This window comes from Mustela nigripes, chromosome 12 (assembly GCF_022355385.1).
Source record: "Mustela nigripes isolate SB6536 chromosome 12, MUSNIG.SB6536, whole genome shotgun sequence".
In the NCBI taxonomy this organism is placed as follows: Eukaryota; Metazoa; Chordata; class Mammalia; order Carnivora; family Mustelidae; genus Mustela; species Mustela nigripes.
In genome coordinates this window covers 93,125,711-93,152,523 of record NC_081568.1, presented here as the reverse complement: position 1 = coordinate 93,152,523, position 26,813 = coordinate 93,125,711, and the positions used below count along the sequence as shown (strand labels likewise).

General features: G+C 35.6%; 1 protein-coding gene across 1 annotated transcript in view; it reads left to right on the top strand.

Annotated features, from left to right (window-relative positions):
• The window catches only part of ADAMTS6 (ADAM metallopeptidase with thrombospondin type 1 motif 6), a 309,107-nt gene that overhangs the window by 246,075 nt on the left and 36,219 nt on the right, over positions 1-26,813 (top strand). Inside the window, exons 17-21 of the mRNA XM_059417959.1 lie at positions 1,086-1,209; positions 1,738-1,818; positions 7,908-8,071; positions 8,498-8,636; positions 25,853-25,982. Coding sequence (XP_059273942.1) covers positions 1,086-1,209; positions 1,738-1,818; positions 7,908-8,071; positions 8,498-8,636; positions 25,853-25,982 — 638 coding nt within the window. The remainder of the gene's footprint in view (positions 1-1,085; positions 1,210-1,737; positions 1,819-7,907; positions 8,072-8,497; positions 8,637-25,852; positions 25,983-26,813) is intronic.

Genomic DNA, 26,813 nt, shown 5'->3' with positions numbered 1-26,813 from the left:
AACACTATCTGTTTTGTGTCATAATTTCTTGTGAAAGTTTCTGTCCTTCAGGCTACTTGATTCTCAATATACCGGATGATCCTGTGCATGTGTGTTATTTCTATGACAGTATTAAAATTCTGGGGGGTAGCAAAGACAAAAGTACAGGTTTTATTCAGAGATCACATGCCTGATATCAATGGCTAAAGGTCATTATACAAATTCAAATGCCAAAATATGTACCAAAAATATATAAAAATCCATATTTCTGTGATTAAATGCAAAACTGAAAGGTAGAATTTCAGCTCCCAAGATCATATACTTAATGTCCTTGTTTTTATGACAATTTTATTCAGCTGGTGGAAATAGGTATTCATTTTTAAAGGTTTACCCTGTTTTGAATTCTGTAACTAATCCTTGACACTAACAATTGGATATCCAAAAGCATCAGTGATTTAGAAAGGTCAAACCATAATGCTCAGTCACAACTCCTGCTGTTATAACTCTATGTAGGACAACAGGACAACATGGTATTTTTCTTAATTCTTGCATTTCTTTTTTTTTTTTTTTTTAAGATTTTGTTTATTTATTTGACAGAGAGAGACACACAGCAAGAGAGAGAACACAAGCAGGGGAGTGGGAGAGGGAGAAGCAGGCTGCCCACTGAGCAGGAAGCCTGATGCAGGGCTTGATCCCAGGACTCTGGGATCATGACCTGAGCTGAAGGCAGTCGCTTAACCAACTGAGCCACCCAAGTGCCCCAAATCTTGCATTTCTTGATTGAAGGTATAAGTAAGAGTCCATTGCCAACAAATTATAATATTTTAAGATTTGGAGCATGGATTCTATAAATGAAAAAGAAACCTAGGTTAGAAATACAGACATACATTCCTGGGGAATCAGAATTCTTTTCCTTTAAACTTGTCGAGAAATGTTAGCTAAGAAATTACTAGACTGGGAAGGAAAAAGTGGAAAGAGGAAAATACTTCCTGTTTTGATTTCCTTTACTGGAAAAACAAATAAATGAATAAGTTATATTTATTTGGTTAGTTACAGTTCCAAGTGTTCCTCTTTATGACATACTGAATATTTTTCTCTGTTTTCAGCATGTAGGTTGTGATAATATTTTGGGATCTGATGCTAGGGAAGATAGATGTCGAGTCTGTGGAGGGGATGGAAGCACATGTGATGCCATCGAAGGGTTCTTCAATGATTCGTTGCCCAGAGGAGGTGAGTGTGTAGAGAGAACGCTTCTTCACACCTCTGTTGTCCTGGGAATAGCCAAAACAGTTGATTTCTTTCCCACCCCCTTTAAAAAAATTTTTTTTATTTAGGCAGACAGTGTTTTTTCCCCAAGTTGCTTTTAGTCTCTTAAATATGAACTATAGATCCATGTAAGATATTTTAAGGAAATATTGTTCCCTTTCTACTTGACTTCATTTAGCCGTGTTTCCCTCAGATCTGAATTCCCACAGAGCATTGATGGGAGGAGCATGTGTTGAGGAAAAAAAACATGAACCAGTATTATACATGTTGAGGCTTTAAAGACTATCTTGAGCTAGTTTAGAGAAAAAGAAAAATACTCTAGATGTGTTCATGAACCCAAAGGGGAATTTGCTCATATTGCATAATTTATAAAGTGCTAAGTCGAAGAAAGATTTGAAGAACAGGAAACTTATTACTGAATGGTTACTAAACACTCATTTTCTGACCAAAGCTGCTCGTGCTGCTTATTCCTGGCTATCTTCTGTGTTTCAGGCTACATGGAAGTAGTCCAGATACCAAGAGGCTCTGTTCATATTGAAGTCAGAGAAGTTGCCATGTCGAAGAACTATATTGGTGAGTAGCGTATTTTGCTAGATTTTTAGAAATTACTGAGGAAAAGCAACACATTATCTTGAAGGAAAACAATATTGCTTGGATAGAACAGTTTCATGGTAAAATCAAGTTTTATAAGACCACACTGAAGAGCTAAACAAAAAATTAGTGGTTTATAACTTACTCTTCACTGGGTTAGTTATTTGATTTTTTGAAAATCAATTTTAATGAGATATTTATATATGACAAAATGCATTTATTATAAGTATACATTTCAGGGGTGCCTGGATGGCTCAGTTGGTTAAGTATCTGCCTCTGGCTCAGGTCATGATCCCAGGGTCTTGGAATCGAGCCCCACATCAGCTCCCTCCTTTGTGGTCTCCCTCTGTGCTCTCTCTCACTCTCTCCCTAAGCAACTAAAATCTTTTAGAAAAAAGTAAGTGTACATTTCAAAGAGTATTGACAATTATATATACATAGAAGTTATAATATATAAATATATAAATAATAACATAAGTATTAATTACTATAAATACATGAATTATTACTTTAAATATATATTACTATATTTAAATCTATTTATATATAGATATACACCACATATTTTTATATTTATATACTTATGTATATATATAAAACACCACAGCCAAGACACAGCATTTCCGGGACATTCTCTTATTGGCCTTTGCAGTCAATTTCCCTCAAACTCAGCCTTAGGTAAACACTAATTTGTTTTCTGACATTATGTATTTTCTTTTTATTTGTTCTGAAATTTCACATGAATGGGACCATAAAGTCTGTACTCTTATGTCTGTGTTTTTTTCATCCAGGATGTTTTTGAGATTTATCTACATTTTTTGAGTAATAAGTTGAGTGTATTTAAGTTCACACCTTTATATTGCCAAGTAATTTTCCATTGTGTGGACATACCATAATTTGTTATATTGACTCACTTGATGGATATTTGAGTCATTTACAGTGTTTGACTCTTATGAATACAGCTTCTTTGAACACTTAGAGACAAACATTGTGTAGACATATATTTTCATTTCTTATGGATAAAATCCCAAGAGCAAAATGGCTAGGTCATATGGTATGTACATGTTTAGTTTTATAAGAAATTACTAAACTGTTTTCCAAAGTGGTGGTTATCATTTATATTCCTACAAGTGCTGTAGAAGAGTTTTGGTTGCTTTATATTCTTGTTAATACTTGATATTGTTGACCTTTTATTTTATTATGTCTTAAAGATTTTATTTACTTATTTGAGAGAGAGAGAGAGAGCTTGAGAGGGGAGAAGATCAGAGGGAGAAGCAGACTCCCCATGAAGCTGGGAGCCTGATGTGGGACTTGATCCTGGGACTCCAGGACCATGACCTGCACAGAAGGCAGTCGCTTAACCAACTGAGCCACCCAGGTGCCCTATTGTTGACCTTTTAAATTTTACCCTTATAGGTATCTTTTTTTGTGAAGTGTCTCAACAAATATTTTGCCTACTTTAATTTTTTTTCTCTTAATCGAATTAGGAGTTCTTTGTATATTTTAAATACATGTCTTTGCTCAAATATATATTTTAGGAATATCTTTTCCAGGTCAGTGGTTTGTTTATTCCTTTTCTTAATGGGTCTTTTGATTTTCACAAAATCGAATTTATTTATTTGTTTATAGTTTATGCTTTTTTTGTCTTGCCTTAGAAATTTTGCCTTCCCCAAAGTTGCAAATATTTTCTTAAATGTTTCTTCAAGAAATTATAGTTTTAGGGGGCACCTGGTGAGCTCAGTTTAAAAACTGTCTGACTCTTAGTTTTGACTCAGGTCATGATCTGAGGATTGTGAGATGGAACTCTGCAACTGGCTCCACACTCAGCCCAGAATCTGGTTGAGATTCTCGCCCTCTCCTCCCTTCCCTTCAGCCCCTCCCTTCTCACTCATGCTTACTCTATCCCTCTCTCTCAAAGTGAAAAAACAGTGAATTACAGTTTAGCTTTTATATTTAGATATATGACCCATTTTGAGTTCTTATATAAGGTATAAAGTAGGGGTTCAGTTTGTTTGTTTGTTTGTTTGTTTGTTTTCATATAGATATTCAGTTACCATAGCACCATTTGTTGAAAAGACCATCATTTCCCCCATTGAATTACCTTGACATTTCTGTTAAAGGTCATTTAAACATGAATGTATGGGTCTCTTTTTGTTCCCTTCCATTGATATATATGTAGGTGTGTTCCTTAAATCAAAACTATGTTGTATTAATTAATAGAGTTTTCTAGTAGAATTCTAAAATAGGAAGCATTAGGTTCTCAAATTTGTTCTTCTTTCTCAAAATAATTTTTGCATATCTAGGTCCTATACATTTCTGTATGCAGTTTAAAATAAAATTGTCAATTTCTGCAAAAAGAGATTATATGGAATGTGTAGATCAATCTGGGGAGAACTGCTATCTTAAAGATATTATCTTCCAATACACGAAAAGATTTACCTATATATTTATTTAAGTCTTTATATTTGTTCATTAGTGTTTATTTTTCAGTGTATGGGTCTTGCACCCATTTTTTCTTAAGTCTACCTTTACATATTTCATGCTTTTTGATGTCATTATAAATGGTATTGATATTTTAATTTCATTTTTGAAAGATTTATTGTTATGTAACAATACAATTGCTTTCTTTTTGTATTGATCTCATGTCCTGTGATTCTTTCAATCCATGAGAGTGGAATATCTTTTAGTTTGTGTTCTTTTCAGTTTCTTTCACCAATGTTTTATAGTTTTTTAGAGCACAGGTCTTTTACCTCTTTAGTTAAGATTATTCATGGGTATTTTATTCTTTCTGATGCAGTTGTAGTTGGGATTGTTTTCTTTTTTTCTTTTTTTTTAAAGATCTTATTTATTTATTCATCGGGGGTGGGAGGAGGCAGACTGGCAGAGGAGGATGCACGCTCCCCACTGGGCCGAGAGCCTGATAAAAGACTCGATCCCAGAAGACCTGAGCTGAAGGCAGATGCTTAACCAACTGGGCCACCCAGGCATCCCTGGGATTGTTTTCTTAATTTCTCTTTCTGCTACTTTGTTATTGCTGTATAGACACATTACCAATTTCCGGGTACTAATTCTGTATTCTGCAACTTTACTGAACTCTTTTATACTTCTGATAGTTTTTTGGTGGAGTCTGTAGGATTTTCTATATATAGTATCATGTCATCTGCAAACAATGACACTAACTTTTCAGCTTAAGAACAACTGATTCAAAAGTTTTATGAGTTTTCCAGTTGTTTACTGTTGGAGGGCACGTTCAATACCAGTTATCTCAGCATGGAAAGAAGTGGAAATTCTTTTTATTTGATATTTGATCCTTTAAGACAAATTTAGACTCTTCAGAAACCTGGATGAGTTCTTATTCCCTTGGAAATAACTCCTTGCTTAAATATTTTTAAAGATAAGACCACATCTAGAATGCTTCTTTAGATGGAACATTAGTATTATCAGGCTCTTCCTTCCTTTATTTAAGAAAACTTCTTTATTAGGGCACCTGGGTGACTCACTCAGTTAGGTGTCCGAACTCTTGCTTTCACCTCAGGTCATGATCTCATAGGTCATGAGATCAAGTCCTGTGTGGGGCTCCACACTGAGTGGGGGAGTCTGCCTGGGGTTTCTCTCCCTCTGCTCCTACCCCCACTCTCTGTCTCATTCTTCCTAAAATAAATGAGTAAATTTTTTTAAAAAACCACCTCTTTATTTTTATGCCGTAATTTTGGATTCTTTTCCACATCAAAAGACTAAAAAATAAGAATCCTAATATCAGATTTTTCCCTTTGATAATGCTCTGTCTATAAAGTCACATCTTCCTCCCTTATTCATTCCTTTTTAAATACTTTGTGTTTTTCTGAATTTATTATAGTACCAGCAAAAGCGAGTTAAGATCCTTTCATTAAGTAGTTGAAAAAATGGAAAGTGAGAGTTAAAATTGAAGGAGAATTCAGAGCTACTGGTGATGGATGGAGGAGGCTTGTTTTAATTTTTGCTTTCAATATTTCATATCATACAGTCTCAGATGTCCTTATATAGTCAAAGTACTTTCAATGTGTTAAGTACAGAAAACTGGTTGACAAATCCCAAAAGATTAGTTAGACTTATTTTTGACAATTAAATGAATTTTCACAACATATCTGGAGTCAAGAAAGTACAAGTAACTTGCTAGGCAGACAGGGTTGGAGGTATGGAAATGGTATATAATATTAAGGACAAGTGGTAGAGGTCCAGAGAGTCAGAGACTCTATGTGCCATGACCTTTTTAGTGCTTTTGAGCTGCTTGTTCATCTGGCCTGAGAAAATTTTGTGTGTGTGTTTTTTAAAGGTTTTTGTTTTTTGTTTTTTGTTTTTTTAAGTGTACATGCATGCACAGGTTGAAGGGGAGAGGGAGACAGAGAGAGAGAGAAGACACTCTCCTGAGCATGGAGCCCTGTGTGGGGTTTGATCTCACAACCCTGAGGTCATGACCTGAGTGAAAGTCAGGTCATGACCTGTCCTGACCTTGGTTCATGACCTGAACCAAGTCAGATGGTTAGTCAACTGAGCCACCCAGGCACCCCTGTGATAAAGGTTTTGAAGAAGCTAGTATGTTAACAAAAAATTATGCTGACAAGTTTGTCATTGTCAAAGCATGATCATTATTATTAAAATTATCATCATCCTATTTATTTATGGGAGTTTTTATATAGTAGTGCTAATAGTCCTTTTTCTTATCACATATTTATAAAACTTTCTTAATAAAACTTTTTAATACATTATTTTTCTACAGAGGTTTAAAAAGTTATGCATGCATATTTATTAGGCTTATTCTTTATAGTTTGTGAGGGTTTTTTTTTGCTATGCTTAGAAAACCTTTTCAGGGTGCCTTGGTGGCTCAGTGGGTTAAGCCACTGCCTTTGGCCCAGGTCATGATCCAGGGTCCTGGGATCGAGCCCCACATCGGGCTCTCTGCTCAGCAGGGAGCCTGCTTCCCCCTCTCTCTCTGCCTGCTGCTCTGCCTACCTGTGATCTCTCTCTCTCTCTCTCTCTCTCTCTGTCAAATAAATAAATAAATAAATAAATCTTTAAAAAAAAAAAAGAAAGAAAACCTTTTCATACCCTAATATTACTTTTTTAAGTTCTTCCATATATTCTTTCTAACATTTTATTATTTAACTATGTATACATTTAAATATTTACCCATCTGGCATTTATTCTTTCTCTCTTTTTAAAATTTTGTTTTTATTCAGGTGAAATTGATTTAATGTAGAATTTAATAATTTTTCTAAAATATTTTATTTATTTATTTATTAAAGATTTTATTTATTTATTTGACAGAGAGAGAGAGATCACAAGTAGGCAGAGATGCAGGCAGAGAGAGGGGGAAGCAGGCTCCCTGCTGAGCAGAGAGCAGGATACTGGCCTCTATCCCAGGACCCCTGAGATCATGACCCTGAGTCGAAGGCAGAGGCTTAAACCACTGAGCCACCCATGTGCCCTCTTTATTTATTTTGAAAGAGAGAGTATACAGGGAGAGGGGCCAAAGGGAGAGAATCTTAAACAGGCTCTGTGCTGAGCACGGAGCCTGGTATAGGACTCAATGTCAGGACTCTAAGATCATGACATGAGCTGAAATCAAGAAAGAGTCAGACGCTTAACTATGTCACCCAGGTGCCCTGGGTTTATTTCTTAACTGTTTGGCTCCATTTTTCTGTCTGTCTGCGTGCCAGTACCACAAGTCCACTTCATCTCATATTCATGTAATTATAATTTTAAGTTTTAGGCAAGAAAGTCTGCTCCCTACTCTTACTCTCATCCCCAATTATTGCTTTTCTTATAATTTCCCTTGCTAGTTTCATGTGTTTATTCCTCCAGATAAAGCGTTCATTTCTTTTTATTACTATCATTGATAAATACTTAACATCTTCTTGGCATTCACATGCAAAATTACATGTTAATTTGTACTTAAGCAAATGGCCAAGAATCCTATCTCCAAGTGGAAATGAATTGGATACTCATTGTACACTCCAGTGCAGTTAATAAGTGACATTGTGTTGTGGTAAATGAAGTTTTACATTTTTAGATAGACCTTTCTTTTTTTTTAGCTTTGAAATCTGAAGGAGATGATTACTATATTAATGGTGCCTGGACTATTGACTGGCCTCGGAAGTTTGATGTTGCTGGGACTGCTTTTCACTACAAGAGACCAACTGATGAACCAGAATCTTTGGAAGCTCTAGGTCCCACCTCAGAAAATCTCATTGTCATGGTAAATGTGTCTTTGCCACTTAACTTTTTCCATTTGTGATCTACCTTGTGAGGTACAGAGGGGCAGGCTTTATTATCTCTATTTTACAGGTGGTGATATTAAGGTTAATAAAGGTAAAATGGTTTACCCAAGGGTATCAAATCTGTGTAAGGTTAAGGCCATATTGCTCCTTCCATATGACTGATCTTTTCAATGCCTGCTTAAATAGTATTTTTAAAGCCAAACAAGGCATTTAAGAGAAATGATTCTAAATTACCCATGAAAATGGGAGGAGAAAATTCAATATCATTGTGTGTGTTCTACAGGTTATCTTAAATTTCCTATAAGACTTACTTTATGACATTTTCTTCTTCAAAAGAAATAATAAGTATTTGAATGAAGCCTCATTGTATTTTAATTATCTTCACCAGTTGTTTTCAATGGCAGGTTCTCCTTCAGGAACAGAATTTGGGAATTAGGTATAAATTCAATGTTCCCATCACTCGGACCGGCAGTGGAGACAATGAAGTTGGCTTTTCATGGAATCATCAGCCTTGGTCAGAATGCTCAACTACTTGTGCCGGAGGTAAGACACACACTAGGCAGCCCACCCAGAGGGCAGATGGAAAGCAAAACATATTCTGAGCTATGCTTTGTGTTTGCTAAAGAAGCTAATTGGAAACATTTCTTGCAGGTTTGCTTCAAGCTGTAATTTAGCAAAAGAAACTTTGCTTTAATTATATTATATTCCATTTGTTTTTAACCTCATGTAATTTGTACAGATTTGTTGGTAAAATACATCTTGGCACAATGAGTGTCTCTGCTGGTGCTTCTCCCAAGACTATCTTGAAGGTGGGCTGTTTGCTTTTCATGAACACATTCTTGGTAAAGAACATCATGAGTTTTAAATAAGAAAATGAGCAAGAATCAGACGGCACAGATTCAACTTCTTGTAATGGGGGATGAGAATGTATGTCTGTGTGCCTGTGTGTTTGTGTTTGTGTGCTTGTGTGTTTCCCACAAACCTGTTCAAACTCCCTTCTCCAGCCATCACAGTTAAGGGGCTATATACTGGGATACTACGATAACTCCTGGTGTCTGGGTCTCTGGGTTAATGGTGTATGCTGACCCCATTATAGTCCCTCAGAGAGGTAGCTGCTAGGCGGTGGTTGGTGATGTGTTGGTTGTCCCATGTGCGTTTTTCATGGGTGCCTTTTCCCCACAATTTACTCTATTCCTAATCCTCCTCCCTCTAGTGGCCACCAATGCAATTCTTTACCTCTGGCTGGGAGAGCAGGACAGTTGGCTTCCTTCAAAGCCAACACCCTTGCTGCTGCATGGACTGGTGAGTAGAAGTGCTGTGCAAGCAGCATCTTCCTTCTCTCTGGAGACTAAATGCATCGCCTCCACCGTACACCTTGGTCCCAATAGGCAAGGAAACAAACCTATCCCTCAGGCCTAGGCTTGCTTAGAGCACCTCACCATTCCAAAAGCAAAGATTCATTTTGAATAGTGATATTTAGAACGGGAGAAATAGAAATAAGGTGAATCATCCCATTTTACCCCATTTCCAGTGTATTAACTATTTTCCCTTTCTAAACTGCTCAGAAACATAGGATTGGATCTGGCCTTTACCCTATTTTGTCTTTTACTCATTGAATTTCTAAAGTCCTCTGATTCTTGAGGCTCGAGTGTTTTCATGAAATGATTATTATATAATATTCAGTATTTTTAGAATCATTCACAAATAAATCATTGATTAGCTACTCCAACTTTAGTAGTAAACATGATATAAAACATCAAAAAAGCAAATTAATAATACTGTCTTGTCCTGTGTGAAGTGTCATGAAATATGGTTATAATTTGTGGCATATTTTATTTTTAAAAAGATTTTATTTATTTACTTGACAGAAAGAGAGAGCACAAGTAGGCAGAGAAGCAGGCAGAGAGAGAGGGGAACTAGGCTCCCCGCTGAGCAGAGAGCCCAATGCAGGGCTCAATCCCCAGACCCTAAGATCATAACGTGAGCCAAAGGCAGAGGCTTAACCCACTGAGCCACCCAGGTGCCCCAATTTGTGGCATATTTTTAAAAGATCTCTAATTCCAATCCATTTTATGTGTGAAATGGCTAGTGATTTATAATGTAAAGTTATTAAAACTGTAAGGCATTGCTATATATTTTAATAAAATAAAGGATATTTGAAACTAATTGTTCAAATGAATGCTACTGTATTATATTTTAGTGGCATTTATACATATATATTTCTTGTTCCAATTAAATTCATTTTTATTCAAGCTACAAATTAACTTATCTCTTTCACATACCAAAAAAGAAAAAAAGCCTTCATGACAACAGTACATATATAATTCAGGCTCTGAAGTATAAGGTAGGATAAAGTTCTTAAGGAAGAGTCAAAATAAAGTTTAGGAAATCTAATGAGGAAAGTCTAAATGTTGAGGATGATTAGCTTGGAGAAGGGAAGGCTGAGGGAAAGTATATTAGTATCTTGAAGTCTATGACAGAATGTTGAATGAGAAATTCTTAGTGCCTGTACGCCTTTGTACTAAAAATTGCTATATTTGGGGATGGTTTAGATACAGTGTTGACGGAGGCCAAGGAGGGATTAAGTGAATTCTCAGTGTTCCTTCTAACCCTATGATTCTTTTGTTCAAAAAGGAGAGAGTCTGACAAATAGGGCGGGTGTTAGGCCCATGAGAACTGAATTTAGAAGAAAAGCTGTGATTTTATTAAAGATATATGAAAAGTCTAAAGGAGTATTTTTCATAACACTCGCATTGGGAAATCATCATATAAAAATGATTTCTTGTGGTAGAGAATAAAATATAAAGAAAAGCAAGGATAGAGAAAACCCCCGGGAAGGAGAATTTTCTCTGTTGTTCTCTGTTCTGGAGCTTACTGATTGTAGATATTTGAGGTGGTTCTTGAAATTGGAATTTTGCTCAGTTGTACATGATTATGACAATAGGCATGAGGCAGTCTCGAGGCCATTGTCTTCTTTGGAAGAGAGATGTATAGTGCTTGGAAGTCGGCAGGGATAGTGTGAAGAGCTGCCATTCAGGTGGCTTGGTAAATGGTTCTCAAAGTGTGGCCACAGCACTGGTAGCATCAGCATCACCTGAGAATTTATTAGAAATGCTACTTTGGGGACCTGATCTCAGATCTACAGAATAGAAAATCTGGGTGGGCTTCAAAAGTCTGTTTTAAATAGCTCTCCAGGTGATTGTGATGCTTGCTCAAGTTTGAGTACTAATGGTTTTGGTTGACAGAGAAACTGAAACCTGGAGACATGGAATCTCTGTCCTCCTCACTGACATCTGTGCATCTCTCTAGACTCACTCTGCACCTAGAACAATACCTAGAGCACATTAGGTACTCAATAAATATTTATAGATGAGTGGGTGAGCAAAAGGAATTAATTATTTTGGCAATTATTTACCTGTGCTAGTTTTTCCCAGTGTAGGAAGTAAGAGTTTAGAATTGTTGATTTTCTTAGGAGGTACAGCAGTTTTTAATTGGGATAAAGTCAGTACTTCACTCTCATCTTTCCAGGGCGGTGCTAGGTGTCTTGAGGACACCAGAGTTTTTTAAAATGGAAAAAGAGAAAGCAAGAAAGATCTTAAAGAACTCTCTGTTGCAATCTCACAAGACTCTTCAGTGATCTCACCTATTACTCTCCTGCATATGTTTTATTAGTGACAAATAACAAACTCTGAGTTTGGGAGCAATGCTGATAGCTTTCTCTTATGATATCTCTTAAGATAAGAAGTTTTGAGATTGTTTTTCTGTTGCTTAGCAGACCCAATGACAAATCTTATGCTGCAGGAAATATTGCTGGTGATTCAGTCTAAGTAATGGTCTTTTCTCTGAGTAAGTGATGAAACACTTCCGTAGCCTGAATAAGAACCTTGAGATGCTGTGGGGTGTTGTCTTTAGGATAAATGTGATTTTTAAGATACAGTTGTGATTCTTCCTCTGAGAGACATGCAGGCCCAATGAATTAAAACGTGACTATTTTCTGAACCACTGTTAATTCCTACTAGAGTTCTGTTTCTTTATTCCTTATCCAGAGTGTTATATGCTCTGTGATTTATCTGATTCTCAAATTTATATACTACCACTGGATTCATGATTAATGTGGTAATTGATAAAGCTTGGCTAGGTAAAGAGAATTATATTATTTTTGAAAACAAAGCTTTAGAAATTTTTTTAAAGTGGTAATTTAGGCCACTGTGTCTTTGCACTGCAACTTTTAAAGTTTCAAATAACAAATACTGAGTATTTTCCTTTGATATTAGTCATACATGCTCACTTTTTACTCACTTTGGCTGGATATGTGGTCCTCAGATTTTAACATCAGAATTGCCTGGATGTCTTATTCAAATAAGATTGCTAGGTTCTGCCTCCAATTTCAGATTCAGTAGGTCTGGGATAGACCCCAAGAATTTGCACTTCTGAGGTGTCCAGGTGATGCTGGTGCTAGTGGTTCAGGAACCATACTTTGAGAAACACTGGGCTAGACCCTTAGATTTCATAAACTAAATGCCTATTAAAACAAAGTGGCAGATCATTTAGGTAATAATCCATATTACAGTTATAATCTACATTACAGCTAGTCTTTTTAATGATAAATGGCTCTATAGCTCAGCTACGTAATACTAAATAAAATGTTATAGTTTATAGAGCATTTTCTGGTACTCTGTTACATTTGATCATCATCAACAGCACCATGAGCCTAGGCATTGCTATTATTATCCCTATTTTGTACACAAAGCCCAAGTGAGGTAATTTCCTAAAATCAAGACTTAGAAATTAAGTGTTTAGTGATTTTTTTAAATGTAGCAGTCTCTCTTAATAAATAGGGTCCTTTACCTTGAACAGAGCATTTCCACCAGTTGATAGCCTCTATAGAGCAACATGATAAATCCCTATTAAAAAAAAAATCTCCTTCACTAGTTTGAAATTTTATTTTTTCAAATGCTTTGCCTAAAGCCAGTGATTCTTAATTTTGGTTGTACATTGGAATCACCTGGAGAACTTGGAAAAAATCCTGATGATTGGGCCTGCACCCCGGAAGTTCTGATTTAATTTGTCAGGAATGTGGCCTGGGCATCAGGTTTTTAAAAACTCCCTAAGTGATTCCATCATGCAGCCAAGGTTGGGAAGTCCTGCCATTGAGGCTGATGGAAAGTTTTTTAGTATTCAGATAATCTGCATTCAGATACAAATGCCATTGGTAGTATTAACTTATATTTCTGTTGCTAATTAGCTACTAGTTAAATAATGCAAATATTAATGAGATTTATTTATAAGTATTTGGGGTGGAAACTAGAATAAGACATCAGCATAGGGAATGAAAAATGTAGTAGGATGCCAATTAATTTTATCATTTTGTTTAGTGTGGCCATCAGCCTTGGACATGCCTTTAGAAAGCTCTTTTTCAGTTTATTTACATGCTCTCTCTACCTGATGGATCACTTATAAGCATCTAATCAATGCTTTTGAAACTGACTGAAACTATTAAGTATTGTTTCTTAACCTTTTCACTAAAACCTAGTGAAATTGTGCTAAGTCCAAAGTTCTCCCTCTAATTTCAAATTTCTATGGTACTTAAGGGAGTTACAATGAATAAGTGGTTATAAACTCAACCAAGTTTAATTGAAACACACAAGTCAGAGGCAAATGGCTCCTGTTTTAACTCACCATTTGGGAAAAATGATAACTTTTTTTTCTCTTTGTGACATGGTTCTAGAGGAAGTCATCTATTGTTTTAGGAAATTTTGTTTCATTAGGAAATGAGGTTTTGCAAAATGCAGCAGTATTCATGATAATTTCCTTCTCTACTGGCTGGCTTTGCTCTCATTTCCAACCATTTAAACCGTTCTCTTTCCTCCCTCACCCTTCCTCTTATCTGATGCAACCCATAGGCTTTAAAGCAAAGCTTTGCAAAGCTAATTAGCTGAGAGTCACTGCACTGTGGCGTTCAAGTTTGTACCTGTTCTGTTAAAAAGAAAGTCTTAAAAATGCTTTATTTGTGATGCAAAGAAAAGTCAGAAATACATGAATATTTTACATGTATTTTTTTTTAATTTATGCTCTAAATATAGTCTCTGGCCTGCAATTGCCTCTTTTGATACCGGCTGATTATTTTCTCTAAATTTTTTTTCTAAGGGTTTTTTTTTAAATCTTTGTATAGATGTACAAAAATAGCATAGAAAAGAACTCAATTTTGTCAGGTTTCTGCTGACAAATTTTGGCATCTCTTTGTTGAACATTGCCTGGCAGCTCAGAGAGAAAAAGATAAGTTAAAACTATAGTTATATTGAGAGGGAGAAGGGAGAAGACAGTTTTATTTTTAGAGGCAATTTTGATTTTTATTTGATTTTTATATATATATATAAATACAGATTTTTTTCATATATATATATACTATGGGGTTATTCGGGAATGTTTCCAATCAGTTGTTTTTGACCAGTTAATTTTATCATTAGTTTTTATTTTACGTTTACATAGCCTAATTAATTTTTCTTGTATGTTTCATGCTTATTTAGATGCTTATTTTATTTCTTTTTCTTTTTCTTCCCTGGATGTCATCTTAGGCTGTGTGTTTGTGTGTGTGTGTATATGTGTGCATGAATAACATACAAACTTAAAAGATATTCTGTGTTTCTTCTGTCTAGCTAGGACAAAATTTTTTTTTAATTCACTCTTTTTGTGATTTCACCTGATTAATCTGGATTCTTACACATATTGGAGCTGGTTTCTATTCTTTAATATTTTTAGGATGCTTTATATAGTTTCTGACTACTATTTTGCATTTTCCTGATGTAGGCCCATGTTTTTCAAACTGTACCACAGTGCCCCAGAATACTGCAGCAAATTCACAAAAGATACAGCAGAATGTTCTATGTTTTTGATGGAAACACAGTGACATTGGTCATTTACCACAACAATTATTACTAAGTTGTTTGGACCTAACTACTTAATAAGCAAAACTCTTAGATTTTTTTTTTTTTTTCTGCCTAGGAGGGCTGTGAAAAAATTACTGAGACATTAAGGGTGTCATGAACCAGGAAAGTTTGAGAACTCTAGATTTAAGGAAAAATGAGTATCATTAAAGTAGATAAAAATCTCCCTTTCTTCCAATAGATATTGAAATTCATTTCATAAAAGGAAAAAAATGCCTATAAACTCCTTAATTAGGGTCCTGGTGATGTTCAGAATTTAAAACCAGAGCCTCTTCTGTGCTTCCAATTAAGGAACTAGAAGTCTTGAATACTGTGTAAACCTTTCCTTCGTATTTGCATTAAGTTTTCCTTCTTTTGTGTCCTGAGTATGTTTCCTTCCCCCCTCTCTGTTAGTTCAGTTTAAGATTGGTAGGTGATTAAAGCAAAGAAGAAGAAGGAGAAGGAGAGGAAGAGGGGGTGGGAGAGGGAGAAAGAAAGAAAGAAAGAAGAAAAAATACCCTAAATATGTAATTTTTCTTTGTAATTAACTACCTAACAAGTTTATGTAATAATCTACACAATTCCATTTATTTTATTTTATTTTATTTTATTTTATTTTATTTTATTTTATTTTATTTTAGATTTTATCTATTTGAGAGAGAGAGCAGGAGCAGGGAGGAAAGGGAGGGGGGGGAAGCAGGCTCCCTGCCGAGTAGAGAGCCCAATGTAGGGCTCAATTCCAGGACCTTGGGATCATGACATGACCCTAAGGTAGATGTGTAACTGACTGAGGCACTCAGGGCACCCCGACACTATTCCGTTTATTAAGACATAATTTTCAAGTTATTTTAATAAATCTGTCATGCAGATTGTTTTGGGCTGTTTAAAAAGTTGGATATTTCTACATTGTTTCTATGGAATATATGTTATATATTTCATTTTTGAAAATGACACAACACAAGAATAATGTGCACTTAAAAGTATAGCAGTTTGGGGTGCCTGGGTGGCTCAGTTAGTTAAGCGTCTTTGACTCGGGTCATGATCCCAGGGCCCAGGAATTGAATTCCACATCAGACTCCCTGCTTAGTGGTGAGCCTGCTTCTCCCTCTCCCCCTGCTCATTCTCTCTCTCTCTTTCAAATAAATCAAATCTTCAGGGGGAAAAAAGGTATAGTTATTCCATTATAACAAAACAATTTTAAAATTGCCTTTTAAAGGTAATTATTAGAAAAAATATAATACAATCTTTAGGCTTATACTAATACCTGACTGAAAGAAAACATCTCTCATAGTACCAGATAAAACAGGTAAATGCCTTACATTTTCACAGATGTCCTTTTAATTTCTTCACTAATTTTAAAATACCTAACATCTTTTTAAAAGATTTTATTTTCGAGGCTCCTGGGTGGCTCAGTGGGTTAAGCCTTCTGCCTTTGGCTCAGGTCATGATCTCAGGGTAACCCCGCATCCCGCTCTCTGCTCAGCTGGGAGCCTGCTTCCCTCTCTCTGCCTGCCTCTCTGCCTACTTGTGATTCTCTCTGTCAAATAAGTAAGTCAATAAATCTTTTTAAAAAATTATTTTTAAGTAAACACTACATCCAACTTGGGGCTCAAACTCACTACTCTAGGATCCAGAGTCCTAGGCACTACCAACTGGGCCAGCTTGGCACCCCAAGCTACCTAACATTTTTTAAATCACTAATAATGGTCAATTCACACTATTAATGAACTGACAGAATGTGCTTCAAACAAACAAGTGTTTTTAGAGTCTTTTATAGACACAGTAATATGTAATATGTATTACAGCTTATAAAGTATACACTGTAATTTTGATACAAATTCAGAGTGGAGGAGCCCCAAAATGGGGCAGAGAGAAGAAAACAAAATCCAATTGTTTTTCAAGATTCAAAGTAGACTTGATTGAAATCAAGTATGAAAGACATAAAAAGGTCAAATCTTATAACTAAGTATACTTCTCTTTGATTTAGGACTTATCATCCATAAGTTACTTTCAGATTTAAGGAAAAAATAACAGATGGAAATTTTAGTTTGAATAATTAGGAGCACTTTATTCATTGCCATTTATTTCCCTTTGAAGAAATATAGTTATATAGTTCGTTCTTAAGGAAAATTCCCTGCAAAAAATCCTTTCTGTTTGAAGTGACACAATGTACTATTGTTTGAAACTATGAGCGTCATTTTACATTTGATTCCTGTATACACCAACTTAGACATAAAATAGATCACTGTGATATTTTTGATAATACAAGCCCCTCATAAAAAGTGACTTGAGTTTAGAAAAATAAAGATTTATATTCATCTGTGTTTGCTGTTCCCAGATTTATTCTTTGGTCTTTGAAATGTAAAATAGTTGTAGGACTAGACAAGCTCTATCATTGCTTTGCGTATGGCTTTTCCCTATTCACCTCTCCGGTATCCCCTTCTTTTAGGTCATTTTCAATGTTGGGAAGTAAGAGTGCCCTGTAATATATGGGTTTAGTTGTGCCAGTCATCATAGCAGGGCACCTGTGAACATCTCAGCTCTGGATAGCCTTGTCTCTGTAGCCCTCAATGGCACTGGCTCAGTTATCATACATGGCCTGAAGAAGAGCAACTGCCCTAGGCAACTCATGCTCTTGGTTGGTTCACACTTCTGGAGGAAATGTTTGCTCATTTGTTTGTCTATAATAATTATTTCTATTTACCTTTTTACTTAAGCATGTAGCTTCTCTTATACAGTACACTTAAAATTGTTTTTTGAATTCTCCTGTGCATTTTCAATATCATTTAAGCTTTCTAACGTCTTTTAAAAAGTCTTACATATGGGGCACCTGGGTGGCTCAGTGGGTTAAGCTGCTGCCTTCAGCTCAGGTCATGATCTCAGGGTCCTGGGATCGAGTCCCGCATCGGGCTCTCTGCTCAGCCGGGAGCCTGCTTCCTCCTCTCTCTCTCTCTGCCTGCCCCTCTGCCTACTTGTGATCTCTCTCTGTCAAAAAAAAAAAAAAAAAAAAAAAGTCTTACATATGAAAGTTTGGTGTGGTAACCTGATTTTTTTTCTGTTTACTCCTGCATATTTTGGCTTGCATTTTCTCTGATGTTAGGATGTATAGCTGAAGGCAAGAAGTCTCTGCTGACCCCAACATTTCCCCTGGTGCTATTTTCCTTCCTGTTTCATCTCGTTTCTATTGCTTTAGAGATTTTATTCTTCCCTAACATGATCAGGGCCTGCATACATGTTCACTCACTGAAAAACTTGGGTAAGGCTGAAAGCAAAATTTAAGTGCATTCCTATTGTATTAATGATTTATGTGTCACAGGTCATGTTTCATTTCACAAACATTTTGTCCTAAATAGCATTTTTAACAGTCATAACATTATGCATCTTTCAAAATACATAAAATCCTTCTGGAAAAAAATTAAATCTTTTTATTTTGTTTTTATTTTTATTTTTTTAAACCTTTTGAAATGCAAACATCATCCCAATTTTATAGGAACTTCTGATATTACTATTCCCATGTTTTTTTATTTGAGTAAATTAGTAAACTATACAGCTTTTTTATAACTCAAATCTGAAATATTTGCTCTTTTGTTCTAAGAAAGTAGCTGGTGCTATCTATAGTTAGAAGAACAGCCTTGGGGATGCCTAGGTGGCTTAGTCAGTTAAGCCTCTGTTCAGGTCATGATCTCAGGGTCCTGGGATCGAGCCCCATGTTGGGCTCCTCAGCTTCCCCCTCTCTTTGCCCCTCTCCCTACACACACTGCTCTCTCTCTCAAATAAATAAATAAAGCCTTAGAAAGAAAGAAAGAATAAAGCATAAATAAAAAGAAAAAAAAATGAAGGAAGGGGAAGGAAAGGAAGGAAGGGAGGGAGGGAGAAAGGAAGAAGGAAAAGCTTCTGGGCACCTGGCTGGCTCAGCTGGTAGAGCATGTGACTCTTGATCTTGGGGTCGTAAGTTTGAGCCATATATTGGGTGTAGTGGTTACTTGAAAACACAGTCTTTAAAAAAATAAAAGGAGGGGCGCCTGGGTGGCTCAGTGGGTTGAGCCTCTTCCTTCAGCTCAGGTCATAATCTCGGGGTCCTGGGATCGAGCCCCACATTAAGCTCTCTGCTCAGTGGGGAGCCTGCTTCCCCTCTCTCTCTGCCTGCCTCTGCCTACTTGTGATCTCTCTCTCTCTCTGTCGAATAAATAAATAAAATCTTTAAAAGAAATAAAATAAAATAAAAGGAAACCTTTTCTATTGGTAATAAACTCAGCATAGTGTATAGAAGTTCAAGGTCTTCCTCTACTCTCAACATCATTTCTCTAAAATTTTTAGTAAAGTATCAAAAACAAGCTCCTATAGATCATGGAAATTTCTTTTTAGTATAATATGAGTCAATTCTTTACTGGAAACTTGCCTCTCACAAATTCCTATTTCTAGCTGTGTTCTGCCTCTTGACATGTTTACCCCCTATCATGTATATGTCTATTGGTAAGAACCCAACCACTGAAACAAGACTACAAAACTAAAGGAATGTAACAAATGTATGTTTTCCAGACTTCTTATTCTGTAGAAAATGGGGGCAAAGTGGACATAAAAGGGAAAGAAACTGAACAACTGAATTATGGGAAAGAAAAGAGGAGATAATTTTCGTAAAATTTTGAATCTGGAAGAAACATTAAAAATGATTTAATTTGATTGTCTTGTTTTACCCACGAAAGTGAAAACTTACCTTAGGTCATTTCTCTAAACTGCCCAGAACTTACTAAAAGGTATAATAACAAGAGATAGTGAAAAGGGATAAGATAGACCTTTGCTTAAGATCACTGAAAATCAGGGAAAGAGAAATCAGACAACAGTATAACAAGATAGGAGGACTGTAAAACCAAAATGATTAGACCTGAAAATGTATTATTTTATTAGATGAGGTACTTTCCATAATATAATTATATTGGCACTTGTCTTATTCCCCCCATTTTAATGTAATCTTACTGAAGTCAAAACTATCTCACTAATTTTACCTTTTACAATAATGAAAAACCATGCCTTAGACATAGTAGAAATTAGGTGAGTTAAATTAAGTGAGACACTTTCCATGGAAGACATTCCTGTTAATATCTAATGAGTGGTAGAAAATCCCTCTAGGGAAGGGCACGTGTGTGGCTCAGTTAATTAGGTGTCTGACTCTTGGTTTTGGCTTGGGTCCTGATCTCCCAGTCATGAGATGGAACCCTGCGTGAGACTTGATATTCTCTTTCTCCCTCTCCCTTGGCCTCCCCTCGCCACTCTCTCTCTTTCTCACTTTCAAATAAATAAATGATATCTTTAAAAAAGAAAAAAAAAATCCCTCTTGGGTCAGTATGATTTCAAATAAATGCAGTATATATATGCCCTACCCTACCTTACCATCATTAAACAGAATCGCTGCAGAAAAATACAGTATTTTAAAGTTGCAGTGTGTGTGTGTGTGTGTGTGTGTGTGTGTGTGTGCATATAATCCTGTGTTTCCTTGGAACATCTAGTTTTGCTTAGGACAGAAGGGAAGATACTGGGAAATACAGTGAAATGAAGCCTTTGAAAGATAAAAACTAGCAGAAGAAGAAAGTATATGCCTGGAGCAGATAGGTACACTGGGTGCCAGCTGTTAGATCCAACGCAGATGGAGTTTACTCTGCCCTGCAAATGTGTGTGTCTGGCCAATAATCGCACAGCACAATAGCCAGATTCCATCAGTGAGAGGCAGAGCAAAGAGAATATTCCCCTTCTCCCTGGCACTTGTTGCTCTTTGGATGCTATCTATAGTGAAGATTTAAATTAACATTGCTAGCTATATGCTCTACATATTTTGGTTATATGGAGTGTTGTCTTGGTTGCTAGCTACTTTAGATGCAGTGGTTAAGCAAATTGTTGTCTTAGCCACCAACGACATTTGTAGTATAAGCCCAAACATTTTGATATTTTTCTCCCCTCTTCCTCTTCAGAAAACTGTTTCTTGGGTAGATATGATGCGCTATGCTGCTAGATTAAGTTACCTATATGTTGGTTAGCCCATCAATCCCAAGGATGCATTTATACCTCTTATACCTCTCTTTTCATTATGGACTCACTCACAGGTAGTTATAGACTGCTTACTCACCAATTGAATGGTCTAAGACTGGAATCCTGAGTCTTGAGAGTAGATATGAGAAGACTTAGAAGGTCTTTCTCGGGCTGCCCCATATACCTCTTGGTTTAACAGATTTCAAGTGAACTTTAGGTGGTAATTTATGAGCATCAGGTTCCCTTCTCTCTGCTTTTAAAATGATCAACTGTTCTGTGAAAGACAATATATTGCCAAATATTTATAAAATTTATAAAATTATTTAATTTTATGAAAAAAGAAAGAAGTGGGACATAAGAACATTGAACAGCCTATAAGAGGAATAGAGAAGGGATTGAAAAGGAGGAGAGGAAATTGAGAGGCACTATGGTCTCTGGAGCCTTTACTCAGGATTGGCCCTAAGAATGTGGCTGCTGAGCAGAAGACCCTGTGGTCTTCAGTTGAACCATCACCATCTCCGAGAGTAAGCATAGTGGTTGAAGGATTCCATCTAGACAGACTTGTTGTTCCTTGGGCTTCTATATAACTTTCCTGGGCTTTATGTTCTTTCAAAATACTAAACGCCATTTCCTGATAGAGAGCTAGAGCAGTGATACAAGTTGGGTACTCCTTCCTCTCACTGGACAAGAGAACCTTTGGTAGGAAAATAGATTATCTATAACTTTTTTCTTTAAAGATTTATTTATTTATTCATCTGAGAGCATAAGCAGGGGGAGGGGCAGAGCAAGAAGAAGAGGGGAAGCTGAGCTGAGCATGGAACATGTTGCAGGGATCGATCTCATGAGACCGAGATCATGACCTCAGCTGAAACCAAGAGCCGGTCACTCAACCCAGCGCCCTGGTCATCTGTAACTTTTAACTATTGGCTGAAAGTTAAATATTAAATATAAGATCTGATAAATTTAAACTTAGAGACTAAAATTAATGGTTATGTTTATATGTCAAGAACCATTATATTTGATTCTTTGATAAGCAAATTAGAAATCTCTAAACATATCCACCCATTTTGGAGAGTTTTAAATAAATATGTATTGGTAATGACATTTTGGTACTTAAATTTCATGGTATGAAACCATTAATTTTTTTAACCATGGAAGAGAGATTATGTTAACTAAAAAATAGGTATAGAATTTGCATGCTGGTAAACTTTAGATGTTTAAGAATAAAATGCAATTAGTACAGTTTTAAATTTGACCAATTATATTCCGTAGAACATCTGCATATCTCTAGGGGACATGGACACTAGATTGCTAGAATTTTGTTTTTGATTAGGCATTTCTGACTGGCCATGTGCACATTTTCTGTTTTTAGTTATAAACCGTAAGTTTTTAGATTTGAAGACATAGTGATTTTTTGTAACTGGATGTAATTATTCTCAAGCTTTGAATCAACTTCTTAGCAATGTTTTACAGATTACTTTACAATATTTATTTTGTTTTACAGATTACTTTAAAGAGGCTATGTATAAGAGGCTTAATCATATAAAAGATTCTAAACTCAATCATTTTTCTTTTTGACTTAGTTGAGATTATTTCTACTTGATCTGTATTTTCTACTTTCTAAAGCTAAAAGCTTCGTTTTCCTTAGTCCCAGAGTATGTGTTTCAAAATCCATCCTAAATTAGGTGCATTGGTTTAAAGTTATCCTGTTGTTACTGATTTAAAAAGAAAAAAACAAAAACAAAAAACTGTGAATCTTCCAAGTGTGGGGGTAAAAGTTGGAAGGGGATTTTTATGCTGCTAGAGGAAGATAGATCAGCATTGTCAGAAGATTTGGAATAGATTCCTGGTATAGTCAGTTCTTGAGTGTGAAATACCACAATGTCTAATAGAACATTTTAGAAGAAAATTAATACAAGATGAATGCAAGGAAAAATGCATCTTCGTGAAATATAGAGTAATTTCAGCTGTTTATTCAAGGACTTTAATTTTTACTTAATAAAAATTAGTGTTCTGAAACTTTATGAAACTGAAGTGAACCCCAAAAATGCCCAAATTCCTAGTTTTTAAGAGGCCTGGAAGGCATGACCAAAATTAAGTCAATTTATAAATCTTAGCACTTAGTATCTCTTAACCACAGTTCCTTTTAGTGACTATTCTCTGTTGAATGAGTGAATGAATGAATGAATGAATGACTTGTCAACCATATTTCAGTGGCATGTTCAGTTTGTGTATTATGTAATTTTAAACTAATTATTGGATCCCACTAAAAAGCAAAATAGCCTTAAAAATAAAGATCCAGAACAAGGATATGAAATTATAGAAATTTTTTATTTTGTTCCTTGTGATTTTATTTACTTTCCAAATTTTCAACAATAAATGTTATGTAGTTAAGTTTTTCAAGATACATATGTGGTTGGAATTTATCTTGGGATCAGATATAAATCTCACCTCTGATAACTAATATTTCAGCTGTGATTCAAATTATAGAGGCCTTGCTTTTACATTAAAGGCTACTTTTAAAAATTAATGTATTATGACCAAATGACATTTCTATGGCTAATTTAAAAGAAGTAGAATTTTATCTTAACCTGTAGAAACTGAACTGATGTTCCTGACACTGATGCAAAGCAACATCAGTTTCATTTTGTAGTGTTGAAAATGTTTATTCTTTCCTGAAAAACAACCAAGTATTGAATTGAACGACAACTTTCCTATTGCAAATGTAATCAGATTTTTTATTATTAAATATAATTATCAAAGATGGGTAAACTTGTATAAGTCCTCTGTGTAAGTGAATGGTTTGAGTCTCCCTCTCCAAGTATAATCATATTTGAATGGCTTTCAAAAAATGATCATGCAAACGTACAAAAACAATCCCCTACTCTCCCTAGTAGGACCAACACGTTGAACTAGGTGGATGAATATTCTGAGTCACTGTGGCAATTGGTAGTTGAATCCTATGACTAATGTAGAGATTTTTGTCTAGGTGGGTCACATGGACTTAGTTATCTGCCCACTGGAAAGACACAATGGGGAGATATTATCTGATGAATATTGTGGAACATGTGTGAATGGATCACAGTGATGCCTGATGTGAATCATTCTTCCCTCAAAAATGTAAAGTTTAATAGTTGAAAAATTCCAAACTGTTGACACATAAACTGAGATTTGGCCTATTCTAGGGGTTAGGATGGAATGAATACAACACATATTCTAAGTTATTTTGCCAGTAAGTTGTTGGCTATGTTTTAGACCCCTAAATTTAGGAAAACCTAAAAATTTATTCAAAGAGATTAGTAAAAGTCTTGAGTCACTGCAAATAGTAAAATATACCTTCTTCTGCTACTCTCCACCACCACGGAGGCTCCAGGACTTACTAATTTTCCTAATCAGAGTCATAGATCTCCCCATCTTGCTTAGTTAAAAGTATGCGTAGCCTGATGTCAGAGGCACCCCACCTGCAGAATATTTAAGACTCTTAAAGGACGTTGGGGGAAGCATTGATATATATAAGGTGATATTTCCTTCACTGAATGATCCTATTGTACATTGATTTCCCTAATTTGAGATTAAAGTCTTTACGATATTATTAAAAGCAGATGGAAAAAAAAATAAGCAAAACTGTGGGTTTGTGTGGGGCTACCTAGGTGTGAAGCTGTGGTTTCCTGGATACCGCTAATGCTGTTTTTATAACTCTTTCTGGGTAATTTCATTTACCTGGTTATAGAGATGAGTGGGGGATTAGGAGGGTAGTTTATGCTTTTATTTCCAATTCCAGGAGTAACCTGTTACCTCTATATGATCTGAAACATATATCATTGTTTTTAGTTTTACCTTTTCTCTGATATCTTGGTATACCTAGCTTTGCTTCTTTAGATTCCTTGACACTAAAGTAAAAATGAGCTTGCTTAAGGTCTACTCACTCAGGGATGTTTACAAATAACAGTGTGTTTGTGTGCATCTTTGTATTTTGTGAAATGTGAATAAGTTGTGGTGGATATCTTTGCCAATAAATAATAAACATAAAGAATTTTACAATTCTTTTACAAACACACAGAATTTTACAAATTTTATAATGAGAATATTTTTAGCTGTGACAAACAGTTCACATAGACTAATTTTTAAGACTGAGATAATAATCTTCTGAGTTATTATTTCAAGGAATATATATATATAGCTGTTTGACAGTGGTATAATCAACAGAGGGCCAACTCTGTTAAAACAAACAGACTAATGCAGTCTAAAAGAGGCCCACTGCAATCTTTAAATTCTAGACTTTGTGGGCTTTTAGAAAAATAAATCTGTAAGTGGAAGAAAAAGAATGAAATGTGTGAATGTAATGTGTTCCTGACAAAGACTAAATTGATGGGATTCGTCCTACAAAATATCAAAAAGTAAACTTGTCCCTATTGTCTTATTTTTAAATAGATAACAATCATTGTTTTGCATTGAAATGTATAGTCGTACATTTTATCTGATAACATTTTGGGAAAATAAAGTTTGGTTTTTTGTTTTTTGTTTTTGTTTTTGTTTTTTTAAGGTAAGCACGAATAAGAATACACAATGGGAATACTAATTGATTAAAATTACCTGAAAACAGTTATGTTTCTAAATATAAGAACAATAATTTTGCCTAAAATTGAAGTATAATGACCAGGCCTTCTCTCCTTTTTAGAGAAGCAGTCAAGTGTTTCTGGAACAGATAAGACAGCAGCGATCCAGTGAGGTTGATTCCCCAGAAGAAAGCTATGCATACCTGATTTATTGGAAAGTAAACTACTCTTCAATTAATGATGTCCTCTTTTTCTCAAGGTGTCCAAAGACAGGAGGTGGTCTGTAAAAGATTGGATGACAACTCTATTGTTCAGAACAATTACTGTGACCCAGACAGTAAGCCACCTGAAAATCAAAGAGCCTGCAACACTGAGCCCTGCCCACCTGAGTAAGTAAGAGTATGAAGTGAGAATTATTTTAAGTACAAAGAGAAGAATACTTAGCTATTCATATTTGGAAACATATTCATATGTTAGAAAAGGGGATAAAGTATTTCGGAGGGTAAAGATTCCTATTTATCCGTAGATTTCAGTTATTAACCCCTTTAAAACAGGAACATCAGTAGAAACAGGAAGCCCTTTAAAACAGGCACAGTGCTGGAAATTACCAGATTTCATCAGTTCTAAGGCATACCTTTTCACATTTTAACATCTTGGAGATTGAAATTCATCTTGCCATTGATAGTGTGTTACTTATGATAATAAACAGCATTGTTTTTATTTTTTTTTAACAGTCTATAAAATAATGGTATCTTTTTTTTTTAAAATTATGGTATCTTAAATTCAATAAAACAGGGGTGCCTGGGTGGCTCAGTGGGTTAAGCCTCTGCCTTCAGCTCAGGTCATGATCCCAGGGTCCTGGGATCGAGCCCCACATCCGGCTCTCTGCCTAGCAGGGAGCCTGCTTCCTCCTCTCTCTCTCTGCCTGCCTCTCTGCCTGCTTGTTATCTCTCTCCCTCTGTCAAATAAATAAATAAAATCTTAAAAAAAAATTTCAATAAAACACAGTAGATTGGGGTGCAGTCATATCTTTTCCAGATATTTATCCTACAGGCCTGGAGACTCTTAAAATGTTTGGGAAACATTCTATAATGGAATATCAATGCTTTAATTTGTTGACCCAGTTTTAAGTTGTGTCATCGTAAATCATCCTATCTTCTGCATGTTGGGCACAGGCATGGAGGTGGACTTCAGGCTCATTCTGTTGATTAATGTAGTAG